Consider the following 17,318-nt stretch of genomic DNA (forward strand, 5'->3'; position numbering starts at 1 on the left):
GGGATTCCTACGGAACAGGGGCGTGGAGAAGACATCTAAAGGTAGGAGAAGAATAACTAATAACTGCAAGACTATCTGTGAACTTTTAGTAGCAATAATACTACTACTACTACTACTACTACTACTAATAATAATAATAATAATAATAATAATAATAATAAAATAATAATAATAATAATAATAAAAATAAAATAATAATACATTATTATTATTATTATTATTATTATTATTAATAATAATATAATAAAATATTATATTAATTATAATGATGTTAATAAAGATATTAGAATGATTAATAATCGTAATAAATAATGATAATAATATACGCCAAGAACAGCAATAACTCAACCTGTCTACAGTAAAAGGTAACAGGCCACAAAAGAAAAAAACCTGTAAATCACGGCGGCTTTTCTCAGCCGCTTCTGAGGAGCTGGCGCGAGGTACCTGCAGACAATATCCCCATACATCACATGTACTCTTAAGAGTAAAATTAAGTGTAATTGCCTGTATGTCAGCCGTGCGGGGCAATATGATACATTCCCTTGGCAACCCCAGTTAATAGCCTGTTAATCAAGTTAGAGAAGAAAAATAAAGCCTTTGTACGTCTTGAAGGACACTCTTTCAGTGTGGCTTTTAATCCTGTAAAAGTGACTCATGCCGTGTTACAATAGGTTGTTACCCTTCCCACCATATTCTCTACAGATTCCTCTTTAAAGTGGCAGCGGACTTGCTATTGTGTCGGAGACCACAGGTCATCGAAAGTGTCCTCGAGAAACCCAGAGCAAAGCATTGGCCGTCTCCACCCATCGAGACCTAAGAGGTGAAGGAGCAAAGCCTAACTGGTACGTCTCCTGCTAAGACAGACAGAGAGGGGTCTGGAGGAAGACAAAAACGGCTAATAGGACGAATAAGAAAGGGCAATAAGGAAAGATTTAGTCAATTAAAAAAAAAGCAAGTTCATCGTTTCAGTCCTTGTTCTGTCAATCCCAATGAAGTTATCTTCTAACATGTCAATGAGATTTGGCAGAAGGGAAACGACAATGGGGGACGGCCGACTGGGGCTCCCACTAAGTCGAACCCCGAGCAAGTTTAGCTTTCTCACCAATGGGATCAATGAGAGTCACCGAAACCTACAGAGCGGGCAGAATATTTACAGACCTTATGGATCAAAAAAGTTTTCCTCTTTACCGCGATGACTATATGGTTTTGGTCAGGTCATAGAGTTACCATATAGTCATTTTTTGGAGAGTGCAATAGGTTCCAGGCCACAGTTTCTTAAAGGGTTAATATTGAAGACCTATCCTTATAATAAGTCAATGTTGAATCAATGGGGGTTTGGCTCCTGCAGTCCTACGTTCAAGTGGATGGACAACCCCCAGATGTACCATGCTGGAGGAGAAGCAGAAAAAAAAAAATCTTCAGGACCTGTTAGGGTAAGTTCACACGGGTTTTTTTGGACCGGAACCTGAGGAGGAGGCCGGATGCTGGCGCTCAGTGGATGAACAGGGTTGCTGGGGGGGAAGGGATGTTGAGGGTCCGGGGATGAAGAGAGTTGTTTGTTTAAAGGGATGTTGGGGGCCCGGGGATGCAGAGGGTTGTTGGGGGGGGGTTGGGGAAAAGGGATGTTGGAGGTTCAGTGGGGAAAAGGGAACTGTGGTAGGGGTGCAGCGGGGGGGTGCTTTGCATATCTTCAACCCGCAGGGGCCATTGTCTCCAGCCGCGGAGAGGGGTCTGTGGAACGTTCCGCCAGGGCTGGCAGCAAAGGGTGCGCCACGGCGGGGGAGACACATGGGGGGTGCGTTGAAGACGGTAGGCCCGGCCGTGCGCAGGAGGTGAGTTGCACAGGGGGTCAGGGGGCGGCGGACGAAGTCGCGGGTATTGCTAGTCTTAAATATATATATGGCCAGCCTTTGCTTCATGATCATCCAAGTAAAACCGGACGGCTTCATCGTGCGACACGGACAAGGTTATCTGGATACAGACTATGTGACTGTCGTAGGACTTGAGAACAGCAAAGTAATACAAAGTTAAACCAAGAACAAAAAAAAAAAACAAAAAACAAAAAAACACCCCGAACAAGCAGAGAATGAAAAGAACTTGTCCCATTCTTATGGGGACACCGACTGCATCTTCCTACATTACACAAACCCTTATGACAAAGCAAAACAAAGCCGTCCGCCCCTTCCTGTACTCGCATCTGTTTTAGTAAAACCATTGTATTCATGAACTGCATTCACCAGGGTGGTGCTCGGGCGCAAACAAGACACATGCACCTAAATATACTCTTAAAGGATGGCGGGAGTGGCAGGCAAAGAAAGGGATGTTTTTCGAGCACAACATTTTTTCAGAATGTAAAACATGACTACAGTCTGCGGCCTTTGAAGATTGACTCCATAGAAGTGGTAAAACTGGTCCAATGGTGTTTTATACTCAAAGGTATACGGTAAAAAACATTTTAATGCCCGAAATGTAGGTAAATGTTAACGTCTTTTGTTACGACCAATATATAGCCATTTTATGGAACGTATTATTGGAGTTGCCCAGGCTATGATATTCACCTCCCCTTCCCTGTTCTCAAGACAGTGATATCACATCTATTGATCACATGGCCATGCTGCAGGTCATACTCAAATAAATGGGGCTGAGCTGCAATACCAGGCATAGCCACTATACCCTGTATGGCGCTGTGCCTTGCAAGTAATGAAGAGACCACAGCAGTGAGTGCAGTCCCAAATAACATCATTATCCAAGATCACTGCTGAGTTTCCATATGCTGCAAATGTTTACACTGCTGGGTATCCTGGCATCTTGCCATATGGCACAAACATTTACGGTAGGCGACAGAGCTGTGGAGAGCTGGATCAGTGCTCAGCCCGACTCCTCCATTAATAGCCGACAGCCATGGTCAGGCCGAAGCAGTAAAGATCCTCTAATTCATCAAAAATCAAGTGATTGACTTTCCGTGACGGTAAATCTAGGAAACAAACGATCCATCTAATTAATTAATTGTGCAATATTAAAAACTGTATAACATTTGGGATGCACTTTCCTCAACAAGGGAGTGTAGTGGAGTAGAGAAGTTAGCGGTTGCCATATAGGTGCTCATCCCCAACATTCACAAGGGCGAGTTGTTTTACGGGAAGACAATTTACCTATCCGTATATTTTTGGCAAGTGGGGGAACATACAAATCCATGCAGATATTGCCCTTGGTCAGATTTGAACCCCGGTCTTCAGTGCTGCAAAGCCACAATACTAACCGCTGAGCCACCATGATACTTGGAAATTTTGGTAAAATTTTCCAACCCTGACTGCAGACCAACTTGCCTCCTATGGATCTGGCCATGGCATGAATAAGCTGGATCTGGAACCGGCTTCTTTCAACAGGACAAGATGACAATCTAAAGCTGCATGGGGGGGGGGGGGGGGGGTTTTACACGTCCCAACGCCGTCGGCAGCGCCACCACTATTTGGAATCGGCTTCGTTTGTCAAGAATTTTTTCTCTTCTGACAACAGAAAATCCTTTGATCATGATACGTACCACGTACCCTACATGGTCACATACTATATAGATCATAAGGAAATACAGACATCCAAGCATATGATACGGACCTACGAAACGTTTATGGTTCCGCGCACAGACGATGACACCGTAGGACGGATTTTTTTGTAGAACACACTTAAAAATGAATAAAAGAAATAAAGAAGTCTGAGGCAAAGCAAATATTATGCGTAGCTACAAAAACCTCCTTTATGTCCTTTCTTGAAGATGAAATGGTCTGATGAATTATTTATTAGTCTAATAGATTTTCACAAGAGAGTGCGAGGCGGCGGTGAATAAGATGGGCGGATCCAGACACCGACACGTAGCTCAGCAAATAAGTAAACAGGAGGAAGATTGGAGGGGGTGGAAGTGACCTGGTATAAAACCAAAGCTGTACGAGGGGTCGGAGTTGGATGTGACCATAGTCAAGACCTTTGCATGTTCTCAATTGACTATTTTACTAGTAAGATGTTGGTCGCTGGTCTCCGCAGGTTCCAACATCCAATTCTTAGGATGTCTCATTCTCATCTTCAAACTCATTGTGTTAAGAGTGTTGGTTCCTACCAGATCTAAAGAGATCTACATTACATCGCACCCTGAGCACCAGCTGTCCATAGGCTGCTATTCGAAGATTCATTTTATATCTACAAATTTGATTTTTGCAATTATTTTATATTAGGTCCAGTTCACATCTGCGTGAAGGGAGTCCGCTTGGGAAACACCGAAGAGAAACCTAATTCGCATAAAAAAAAGTGGTTACCTTAGAAAACCCGCAGACCCCATAGACTATATTGGGGTTCATGTGGTTTCCGCAAGAAAAAGGTGGATAGAAAAGTTCTGCTTCCATGGCCCGAACACAAATGTGAACCGGGCCTAACTTGTACTGATGCATACTGGTCTAGCATAGGCCAAGAACTGGCATACACCTGATGCAGACACCAAATGTGTCAAACCCCCAAAAAACATACAATGTCAATAGATGTTGGCCACATGCTCTTCCTGATTTCTCCATACACATGGATGCCCCATTCAGCCAGGTGTGCATGTGTTCTCGATGGGGATTGGGAAGTAAGTCACTCCCAGGGACCCATGGTGGTGGCTTATGTCCTGTGAAATTTACCGTAATTTGCCAGGTTCTTTTTTTTCCCCTTCCCATGTCCAGGGAAAGCGGACACACCCTTCGCCTCTATTGGGGCATTACAGCAACACCCAAATACACAAGACCTGGACCTGCTAAACATCCGCCAACCTATGGACAGCTTAAGGCTCCATTCCCACGGAGTAACGCGCCGCTCATTCTGACATGTAAACACGTATCAGAGTGAGCGCTGCAAAACAGAATCCCATTGACTTCAATGGGTGCCGTCTTATGCGTGCTACACATTGAAATCAAAGGGAGCCTTTTTAACCCATTAATTTCAATGTGTAGCGCGCGTAAGACGGCACCCATTGAAGTCAATGGGATTCTGTTTTACAGCGCTCACTCTGACACGTGTTTATGTGTCAGAACGAGCGGCGTGTTACTCCGTGGGAACGGGGCCTAAGGTTTAAACTTCAATTTTTGCCAAGAGCCTCAGCCTTTTAGGCATGCTCCGGATGAATCAGCGAATCCCCTCCAGCAGTTGTTTTTTTTTTTTTTTTGGTGCAAATTTAGATTTCTTGCAGTCAGTCAGGGGTGGATTCCGCAGAAAGAGAAGTGAAACATTACATTTCCCATTCCTTCCAAATCCACTCCTATCTCTGGCTCAGAAAACCACAGCAAAATTTGCAACAAAAACTCACCGTGCGTCTCTACCCCAAAACAGACGTCCAAATCCTAGAATCTGTGAAATTTGCCGTAACATCACGATGGCCATTCAGGTTAATAGAACCCGATAAGTGGTACAAGGTAAAGTATTAGATCAAATGTGTACGGTTAACCTTTCAGCATTGAATGGGTTACAAGTCCATTCAACTCTACTTTGGTCGCTGCATAGAAATAGCTGCTGAGAAAAAAATTTTTTTTTTTTTTTAAAAAGTCCGTAATCCTTAAGCTCCATTCTTTTTCACCTCGGCATATAACCATAAAGAAAACAGGAGCGCGCTAAAACAGCTTTTCATTCATTCCCACAAAGCCTTTCGCCCCGTGCAGACTTCTCCAATAATGTGGCTTCCAGCAGGAAATGGACGAGCTCAGCTCGAGTATCATACAATGGTCCGTTCTCTCAGGACACTTCCGTTCGGAGATATTTGTGAAGACGCAGCGAAAAGAGGAACTTGGCTTAGTAGGGAAGTCCAAAAAGAACCCAAAAAATTTCCAGTGATTGACTTCTGTAATGCATGGATGAAGCGAATTGGGCAATGCAAAAAAAAGTTGCCCAAGATGTATCGGAAATTCAGCCTAGACTTGTGGTTGGAACAGAAGAGGGTCACCGGGGGGCAATATAGTCACTTCTATTAAGAAGAAGTGGACGTAGGTTTTTGGACGTGTTTGTTATCAAAAAATACAGTACAAAGGGCATAAAGGGGGTTGAGAAATAGATAATCGAAAAAGCATTTCCCCTGCAGGTAAATGGCTGGGGGTCTCACGGTTGCCGTTTCCAGTAACATTGGCTTTGATCACGTGACATGACTGCAACGTTGCGACACATGACAGTTGCAAAAAATCCTCATTTGCAGGATTTTTGGTCAAAGAGCACGTATGACTTCACCAGCACGGACTTCAACGCAAGTCACTTGTGACAGTAACTTGCTTGCGACAAGCCAAATTGGACCATAAAATAGTGGCAAGGCAGCAAATTACAGACATTTTTTTAATTGCAGGACTTGTACGGAACTTGCAACCAAATTCACCAAATAAACCAAGCCAAAAAGGAGTGTTCTGTACCAAGACACCGAACTTTGAAATTCAATGTTCAAACTTTATATATTACAGGGTGTAACACTACAATCTTACCCCTCCAGTACACAACCATTTGTTTCCAAGATATGAGCAATCCAAAAGCTTGTTAAGAAGGTCAGCGCTCACCAGCAAGATACAAACCTCAAAGTTGTTTATTGGTGTCAAACACTACGCGTTTCGAGGCTAGTCTACCTCTTTATCAAACACACAATTAGAAGCAAATCGCGCCTGCACCAATTACAAGCCTGGCATTGCTCCTCTGACTCAGATGCAGCTGGAATTTTTTCTTTAGCCCCCACCGTTCCTGAGCAATCGATGTTGTTAATTTCAGCAGCCAATATGCTAATTAGCTTCTTTACTGTCATGTAGGCGGTCCTGGACTGGCATATAGATAGGGGCTGGAAAGAAACTCTAACAGCACCAGTATCAGTGGAGCAGCGTCCATTGAAGGATGTGAACCGTTGGAGGTGGCGATAGGTCCTGCCATACAGAACGATATTGGGCACCAGTGGTTTTATATCAGTGCCTGTAACTAAACATACGCCCCTCGGTGGCGTATGTTGGCCCACCAATACACAGTATGTCACACTCCTTACGTCTTTCATTGCCTATGGGTCATTAGTGGAAGAGTATAGTCTAAAAACCAAGTCAACGGCAAATAATAAAATATCACATCCTAATCTAAGCTCAATACTAAATGCAAATCTATTCTTCTACTGGAATGGATAATACATATTAAAAAAAAAATGACATATTTTCCCACTAAAGACCTTAAAACGTGCCATGAGCCGGAGGGGTGCGCCTGGCCCGGGTGTGTTTGGTGTATAATTTCTCATCTTCAAAAACACAACATAGGAAAATTTAACACTCGATTGCACAAAGACAGAGCGTCTACGCCAGCCATTTAATTCCAGACGTGGCCCACGAAGCCATTATTTTCTAGTTTATACACGGCACCGCAATAGAGCTGTCCATTCAGATTAAAAAAGAAAAAAAAAGGAATGTCCTCCCGTGTTCCCACGGAGCCTTTTGTAAAAAGGATGTAGTCACAAGTGAAGAATGTGGATTGCATTTTGCCTGCAATCTCGAAAGCATGATCTAAGCCTGGAAAACATAGCAGGTTAACGGATCTATACGCCGACACACTTTCTCCTAGCTTCTATTTAACCAGGCGTAAAATTAATGAACCAAAAACTGTGGAAAGTTACCGAAAAACGACCGCGAGAAAGTAAAATAGACCCCAAGACGACTTACCTAAACAAGCAACCTCTCGAGTCTTCCCAGACGTCAGACACACCTCGATGTGTTTCCAGTTGGCCAAAAAGACCCGATAGCAAAAAAACCCCGACTTTTATGTATTTAGAGTCCAACGTTAACGGGAAAAATGCAACAAAAACAATGGAAAAGAAGAAAAAAGTAACGTCCGAAAGCGAAAATATTAGAGCGCTGGCGTCGGCAGCCTCCCTGAAGAAGGCTGGAGAGAATAGAGATTGTTACACTGTAATCCTCTGAAACCAAGAATTTATCTGCAGTGAATACTTTTCCTGTGTCAGGAAGGCCGTGTCGTCACTGTTGTGTTAGGCCTTTGAACTGTTGAGTGCTGGGGAAAACATTTGTCGTTGGAATGAGAGCTAATGGAGGCATCCGTAGTCCAAAAATCTGCATGCGGTCCAGCCCAAATACAAGAGCCGGGCCTTCCCTTACAGACATGTCATAATATATGCAAGGGTGCCCAACGCTGCCTCTTCAGCCTCGGCTATGCCCGGGACTCTAAAACACGCACGCACTTTTCCCCAGGACATCCTGGCTGCACACAATGGTCGCACACAACAATGACCAGGGCCCCAGTGCACAATATGAAAAGGTTTGTTGCGCTCTGGGTATCTGTCATTTCCTACTAATAGTAGTGGATTTGTTTTGTGTAGACGTGAGGACAATGGAGGACATGCTTCAGGGCTTAGGTATGGACTGGAAGGTGTGCGGCTTAGTGCGGAGTCGCTGTTTGTTTGGTTTCATACAGGCAGACGCCTCTTCATAGTCCGAGCCAACCGCGCCATGTAGAAAACAAAGTACAATGTATAAAAACACAGAGGAACATTCCACTGACAGCTACACCGACTGCGGGATGCCAAGGAGGAGGAGCAGGCAGGCAAGTGTAAAAACATATCCAATGCAATCCTTGCAAGTCTAATGTCTGCATTGTCCCTGCTGCCCCTTAGTTAACTGAATTAAAGGGATTTATTTTTACTCATTATAATGGGTGAAACACCAACTGGCTACTCAAAGGGACCTTCCTTATCAGGCTTGTACCTTCAATAGGTCACCCGTTTTTTTCTAGCATGGATTGTTGTGCAAACAGGAGGACGGAGGACTCTCTCTCTCTCTCTGCTGCTTCCTCTATTAAGAGCAACCATGTGACCTCCGATTTATCAGAGTCCTGCCCTTCTGTCCGCTCTACCCGACATATACACAGTCCAGTCCTATTAATGTGACCACTGCCAACGTTAAATAACCAATCACAGAAGGCACGTGTCATCAGCCATCTGGGTGCACTCATCATTGTGGAAGACACGATGGATCAGCACAAGTATGCATCTATCCTTGCAGACCATGTTCACCCCTACATGCGAAATGTTTTTCCTCAGGATGATGGCATCTACCAGCAGGACAATGCGACGTGTCATAAAGCTCGCAGTGTACGTGCGTGGTTGGAGGAGCACCAGGATGAGTTTACCGTACTCCCTTGGCCAGCAAATTCCCCAGACTTGAACCCAATCAAGAATCTGTGGGACCACCTCGATCGGGGGTTCGCGCCATGGATGCTCAACCGCGTAACCTAGCGCAGCTGGCCACGGCACTGGAGTCGGCATGGCTCAACATCCCAGTGACATCATCACAACATCCCCTCTCTTCCTGCACGTCTCGCAGCGGTCCGCTCTGCCAAAGGGGGTTATTCCAGATTTTGACAGGTGGTCACATTAATGGGACTGGACTGTGTAGTTTGCCCCTTTTTTACATACTGCCCATAGTAACCCCTCTCTCACAATCAGATCACCATGGCCCCATTATTTTCTCCCGTATTATCAGCAGCAGTTTAAGCAGCTTTCAGAACCTGCAATGACATCATCATCACAGTGTAAGGTCCTAAGATGTACATTGTAAATTAGCTCTCATCCTAGAGTAAGATCTTAAGGGCCAGCTATTGGCGATAGCCCTCTTATAAGTCAATGACCGACGCTTTAACAGGTCTTACAACCTAACGCCTCAATGTCTGGTATATAAGACTTCCTACACTTTAAAGTAATGCTTCCTTCTACAAGACCACGGCCAGATAGTGGCAAATGCAGGAGACCAAGCAGTAAAGATGAAGGATCAACACGACAAAAGAAGTTATTGTACAGGGAGCGATGTGATGCTTATGCCAAGCCAACAGTTACAGTGACCGCTATATGGGAAATCTATAATGTACGTCTACTTGAAGGTTCAATGTTTTTTGTGTTATTATATCTATTACGGTGTAAACTTGTCCACTCCGACAGCAGATATACAGTATATACAGTACAAAAGCACTTCACACTCTACTATACGGGATCTGCTGGCAAAGACATCCCTTTATCAATGTTTCAGCACCACGTTACATCAAACAAGTTGTAGTACAAGAGCGCCAAGTCAAGAAGTACAAAACACCTCTATTGTTATCCTGGATAATAGTTATGGGGTTGATGGAATCCCAGCAATGTGTCTTCAATCTCAGCCCACACGATAAACCGATGACATTGTGCGCGGTGCCGTCTACGCCATAACTACGTGAGATACGTCCCTTCTACAAGCTTAATACATAGACAGTACATTAGGTTTCTAGTATCCAGAACCAGCTGGATATCGCCGGGAGGAATTTTCTGCTCTCCAGAACCTATTTACTAGCAATGAATCACTCTCAGGAAGTGAAAGGAGAAGAAGAATTTCAGTGGAACAAATTCCACGTAGAAATGAGCGATTGTTTAACGGGCGGAATAATTCATTCTTATTTACCGGACAGAAGGGAAGAAAATAAGTTAATGGTTAAATTTGCTAAACTAAATTACGAGCTGCCGAGAACACGGCTGAAGTTCGTCACCGCTGAACCCAAATCTATGTACTGAGGATTTATAATTGAACTAGAGCAGGGGTAGGGAACGTACAGCTCTCCAGCTGTTGCAAAACTACAACTCCCAGCATGCATACTGGCTCTGCAGTTCTTGGAACTCCCATGGAAGTGAATGGAGCATGTTGGGAGTTGTAGTTTCACAGCAGCTGGAGAGCCAGAACTAGAGTATTAGATATGGGAGAACACCGACCACTCCAGACACAGCGTCCCCCTACTCACCTTTCACTTTAGCGATCACCGTCCCAGCGGCACCAAGAATATCCACAGAATTCAGAGTTTGGTGCTTGCTTATCACCCCTTTCAGCACCCGCAGAAGATCGCCTAGACGCTCGTGCACGACATGGTGTAAGCCATCTGGGTTCTCTGAAATACACAAGGCACAAAGGTTTCGTTAAACAGAGTCAGTGGAACGTATAGATTGAGGCAAATGTGTGAACGTTACAGGACTTACTAATATATCACAAAAAAGTAACACGTACAATCTACGGTAACGTTTCGGTCCAAGGTGGACCTTCATCAGACCATCGGATTGTCATGGGGGGGGAGGGGATGGGTGAATGGTTGGGTGGTATTATATATATATATATATATATATATATATATATATATATATATATATATATATATATATATATATATGTAACTGACCAACCATCAAATGTGTTTTGTGGTGCCCCGTCCGCAGGTAGAAAGACTGGACATGGTGGATTTCAACATGTCCGATCCAACAGTGGCTGAATCCCCTCTCTCCCTACTACTCTGCTAACACATGCACACTAGGCCGAGTTTGTATACGAATAGGGGGCTTGCACGACGGTGTGCCATTGACGGAGCCATCGACCACATCAAGAAAATTGACGTAAACGACGCAGAAAATCTAGATATCACTCCGTACGCAGGGCCAAATGTATGCAATATATTACTGTAGGTGCATAGCTTGTACAAAGTCCAAATTTAAAGTGACCACAGCTAAAGAGGGTGCGAGTGTGACCTCTAATTCAGGTTTTACATGACAAGTTCCTTTTTAATACCATAGAAACTCAAAGTAGAGAGGAAGCCGCAAACACAGCAAATTTAGATCTCTGCGCTGTGGGTCTATGACAAATACCACAAACATGTCAGACATCAGCGCGAGACGGAGATGGAGCGTTAGATCTGCACATTGCCTGCAGTAATATAAACCTGCACACAGTCACATCAGGGAAACAAGGCGACCACGTGGGAAGCCATTGCAGGACACATTCCATGTGGTTAATATTTTGAAGCCGGTGACACTTGACACAGGATCTGGGGGCGGCCAAATCAAGATATGAAACCTGGTGAACTGCAGAGAGTCTGGCGACAGTGTGCGCAGAGGCCAAACCCAGAGCTCAGCATACGGATGGGGGCAGGGGGCTTCATTTCACAATGCTTTTTTAACTTTTAATAAACTACTTTCAAGCCAGGAAGAAACTGATATGTAATATCCTGTTAACCATAGCAGCTTCGTGATTCAAGGCATCCCTTTGTGTGCAAGATGATGGGGAGGGGGATACAGATCAGAAGAGGAGGAAACCACTGACTCAGACATGACAGATGGAGCAGCCTCTAGTTCCATGACACGTAGACGGCCGGGCCTAGCAATGAGCCTCCATGTGACGTAGATGGCCGGGCCTAGCAATGAGCCTTCACGTGACGTAGGTGGCATCTTATGGAGAAAGGAAGTGTCCTAGATATACGATTAGGAAAACCGCATCCGCTAATATACATTGCACCCCAGATATACTCTCACCACAGGGATTGTGTGATGTATGGACCCAATACAAGTTTGTACGTCTTGGTCTAATAGACCTCCAACCTAGCATCATGATCATGGAGCTGTGTCACCAATACGGTCTGGGATGTCGGCCATTCATAGAATAACTTTATTTTTCGACCAATATCCAATAATTTTGGTACAACCATAATATAATATCACACAATTCAACATACAGCTCTTACAACTTAATGCTGACAATGTTTCCAGCACCAAATGTAATGGGAAACAAGGTGAAGAAGCAGTTTGGTGACTAAACCGGCCATTACTGTAAAATTAGACTTGGAATGAGTAATCTAGTCATCTCTAGACATGTATATAAAAGATAATGGTCAGAATAAGAGATGCTGTCTCCTGATAGTACAGACATAACATTTATACTAAGTAAAAAACCTCTATTACTCATAAAAAGAAAAAAAAAAGAAAAAAATACACCCACCAAGTCATGTAAACTACCATGGGGCAGCCTCTGCAGCACCTTCTAAAAATAACACACCACTAAATCTATGAAATGGGGAAGTGGCTGCGAGGAAAGTTCAGCCTTCTCAAGTAAATTGCTCAACTTTTTCATAATTTTAATGTTTGGAGGATAGTTACATAGTAGATGAGGTTGGATGAAGACATCAGTCCATCAAGTCCAACCTATAACCCTACAGTCCCTACAGTGTTGATCCAGGGGAAGGCAAAAACCCCCATGAGGCTCATGCCAATTGCCCCATTCCAGGGGAAAAAATTCCTTCCCGACTCCCGATACAAAGACTGGATAGATGAATAGAAAGTAAAACCACCTGCCAAATATTGTGCGGATCCCCTCTGGTGCCACCAACGTCCATTCAAGTCACGGTTCTGAAGGTTTCTAGCATCAAGGTTCAGTATTTTGTTTTACAGCAGTTCTTCTGTAGGACGGGGCCTAATAGGTTAGGCTTTGCTCTGCACACGTCAATAGGCCTCATGCACACAACAGATTTTACAGGTCATAGGGGCTCCGATTTTTAAGCAGAATGGGTGGCATCTGAATGTCATAGGAGTACCTTCCATCTTCCATTATTGGAATGGAACAGAGCATTGGAAGCCCCTTGGATGGCTCAACTGGGCCATGTGCATGGAGTCTTAGGCGCCCACCCATGACCCTGATGGTTCCTTCTTCGACCACGTTTGGCCAGTACGAACCCCTACAGTCACCATTAATGTTTGGCCAATAAATTTATACATGCGGTTGGGTGAACATTGCCACAATGCCTGATAAATACAGAACACGTTTACTGAGTTATTAATTCTATGTTCCACTTCAGCTTCCCAAATTCATAGGCACCTCACATTGGGGGTTAGTCTTCAAATGGACCAGTGACCCAGAACTGTATAAGCGCATGCACACAGGCATAAAAAGCCACTTGTTGTATGAAATGTGCAGAAGGACAATAGACCCGATCTTTTATAGAAAAGTCCGGCACACTCTGGCAAGGTTGGATGTAGACCAGGGAAATCTAGCCCGCCTGCCAGCGAGAGACTTTACTTACTCGACCCGCTCCTGAAGAAGGCGCACGTCAATAAACCACAATGAAGTGTGAGGTTTGTCTCGCTGCAGGTAGCAAGAAACACAAAGCAAAAAAAAACCTGCAAAAATACAGGAAATCACTGACAAAACTCGGATTATGTACATACATTCCTCCCAACCATGGCAGAACAACCTAAAGCAACAAGCAAGACAAAACACAGGCCTAGGTTTACTTTCTAGGAAACAGCCATTTGTTACTCATGTTCCAGGTGTTCAGGTACACGGTCAGTCTTCTAGGAATAAACAGTACAAGGAATCATCATCAAGTTTCAGGATCAGCCCAGCAAATAGTTTCCCTGTGGCAAAAAGAGTGATGGGCACAAGCGCCCTGTAGGTTCCCAAATACCACACAGACAACAGGTATGAAGAACCAGATCATTCATGACCTCCTACGGGGACCCCGGTAATATTCCTTCTTAATATACAGTGAAGAATCTCCAGACAACCTCTCCCGTGACTTGACCTCCATATTAGGCATACTGGCCATATTCTATGAGATAACCAGCTTCAATGTCTTTTTGGGTGGTCATCTTAAAAGAGGTTTCACTGTTATGCAGAGGTAGCACATGAAGCTTCTGGGCCCCAAAGCAATATCTGGACTGACTACCTGATCTCCATCTAGAATGGATTATTTACAGTACAGGGCTCCTCATATTTGGAAGAGACACCTCATGGCCCACCTAAGGGCTCGTTCACACGGGGCAAGAGAGGGCAGATTCTGATGCCAAATCCACCTCAGAATGCGCCCCCTCACAATAGAGGTCTATGTAGACCGCTAGCTTTTTCCGTGAGCGGTATGTTCTGGCTCATGGAAAAAAAAGAGGCGAGCTGTCCATTCTTCAGGCGGATTCCGCGGCCGAGTCAGCCCCGGCGTCGGCCTCGCAACAGCACGCTCCGGACTAGGCCCATTCATTTGAGCCTACTCCAGAGTGGGAAGCCGCGACTGTCGCAGGCACATTTGGTGCAATTCTGATGTGGCTTCCCGCATCAGAATCAGGACCAAAATACGCAGTCCCGTGGCCCGTGTGAACGAGACCTTTGGCTCCAGTGCCCGGGGACGACTGCATTCTCTGCACCTCCTACTGCTGTTATGACTAGCCCATGGTCGCATTTCCTCCATAGTAGAGCAATGTCCCTTGGCTCCCCCATGGATCTGTGGTCAGACATTGTAGTTTCCATGAGGCACTGGTTACGCGACAGTCACTACTGGCACTACATCTAAGACATGGGAAACCAGCGACAGCAAGAACTCTATGTATGTATATTATCTTCCAGTATTCTTAAACCTTTCCAGACAACTAGAGATGAGCGAGTACTGTTCGGATCAGCCGATCCGAACAGCACGCTCCATAGAAATGAATGGATGCACCTGGTACTTCCACTTTGACGGCGGCCGGCCGCTTAACCCCCCGCGTGCTGGCTACATCCATTAATTTCTATGCAAGCGTGCTGTTCGGATCGGCTGATCCGAACAGTACTCGCTCATCTCTACAGACAACCCAATAAAATGCAAGAGCAGCCACTTAATAGATCTATCTAAAGAAGCAGATACACCTATATAGACATATTATACAACACTTGCTGTCGCTAGTGGCTACACTTGGGTCCATTCTGGATTTAGCACAGCTATTTCCAGACAGTTTTAGGGTCTAGACTGGGAAAACTCAAACAATTTGGTAGGAAATCCAGTCTCCCTATTTAATGCTATCTCACTTAATGCACAAATGAGACGATTGTGAAACAGATTCAATGTGAACGTGAGTCAACCCGATCCTCCAAGGACAAGACGCCACTCATCTCACTATTTATACAGGTATTTGTATTACATCCATTTTCCAGGTATCGGTATAGTTGTCACAACACATCACTGAATGGAATGACGTTCCCGTATCCAGGATAATTCCAGTCATAACACTAGCTCGGCCGAGTGGCTGCGAACAATCTAAGATCGCTTTTACCAAAATTTGCAGATTTAACCACTGACTTACGGCGGTTGTCCTGCTATAGATACTTATTCCAGGGGATAAGTGTCCAATGGCTGGGAATGGGATGTGGGGATTGTTGGCCTGCCCAGTAATCGGGAGGATGGGGCACTAAAAATACCCCCCCTCCCCCCAGGCCTCTTTGTGAATGGATCTCCATTGAGCTTGTGTCGCGTTACAGTACTGCCAGCCCCATAGGAGTGAACGGAGCCCTGACCACTGGAGCCCCATTCACAACGAGACCTTCTGATCACTGGGGGACCCGACAATCGGGACACTTTGCCTACTTTGTTCATGTAGTTATGTGATTTACACGTGTACATAATAAACCCAAGGACTACTGTAAAGAATGGCCGCAGAATGTAGCCATGATGGTGGATGTTCTGTGCAAAAGTCTAAGGCCATTGTGAAAATATGCTGCAAACTAAGAATGCTTCCAAAAATACAAGTGTCAATAGACTCCTCCGCCAAAGAAAGGTCACACCAAATAGCTCTGCCATTTACAAAAATAAACTATTGACACTTCTATTTTTTTAAAGCATTTTTGCTTTTCAGTGTTTTTTTTTCACACCTGTCTAAAACTTTTGCAACAGGCAGCGCTCTCTAAGATCTAGGAAAGGGGGCTAAGTGTATGTTTCTTAAGGGTCTGTGTACAAACTTGACTTAAAAGGGTAGAATTAGGGTTTGTCCTGTAGAATCTGATAATTTTTTACGAGTCCAAAGTAACACAGAAATGGCTTAATGGCCTAGTAAGAGACTTTGCAGGAGGAAAGATTAGAGACTTAGGGTTTCCCAGCCTAATGATACTGATGACCCGTCCTAAGGGTAGGTCAGCAATTTAAGGTTGGAGGGGGTCAGACACCTGGCAAAAATACCAGGGGCCTCCAGCACCAGAAACAGGCAGCCATGCCAGGTTACTCCAGATTGGCTTCTGGTTCACTGACGCTACAGTAACCCCGCACGGCCACCACCAGGGCAACAACCCCTCCATTATTCTACAACCAGATTTTAACAGAAGTCATAAATATCCTCTAATACATTAATTTAAAAAATAATTAAATTAAAAATTGTGATACAAAAAAAACAAACAAAAACCATACAACAAAACAGGAATCTAATGAACTGTACAATAATAACTAAAAAATATTACTAAAATTTATTATTTTTTTTATTGCACGGAAACAAAGTCGTACATGCAAGAATTTGTGTCCGTGCACAAAAAAAAAAATGGTTTCCAGGCGGAGAGCTGTATATGGACAACGGCAGCCACCTCTAAAAGCCCATTCAAATGAAGCGGACCGTCGGCAAGCCGTCCCATGTTCAGTTTCTCTGGGGTTTAGGACGCAAACCCCGGGGTGGACAGTGGAAGTAGTGTAACTCCCCCCTCCTCTCCGACTCCACACAATGTACTGAG

At 44.4% G+C, this 17,318-nt stretch overlaps 1 protein-coding gene across 2 annotated transcripts in view; it reads right to left on the reverse strand.

Moving 5' to 3' along the window:
* The window catches only part of ARHGAP29 (Rho GTPase activating protein 29), an 80,339-nt gene that overhangs the window by 22,735 nt on the left and 40,286 nt on the right, over positions 1-17,318 (reverse strand). The window contains exon 3 of one of the 2 annotated variants that reach the window (XM_075286537.1): positions 10,792-10,935. In XM_075286537.1, coding sequence (XP_075142638.1) covers positions 10,792-10,935 — 144 coding nt within the window. Of the gene's footprint in view, positions 1-7,679; positions 7,715-10,791; positions 10,936-17,318 lie in introns of those variants that run through there. The other variant, XM_075286538.1, reaches the window with a different exon arrangement.

This window comes from Leptodactylus fuscus, chromosome 9 (genome assembly GCF_031893055.1).
Source record: "Leptodactylus fuscus isolate aLepFus1 chromosome 9, aLepFus1.hap2, whole genome shotgun sequence".
Classification (NCBI taxonomy): domain Eukaryota; kingdom Metazoa; phylum Chordata; class Amphibia; order Anura; family Leptodactylidae; genus Leptodactylus; species Leptodactylus fuscus.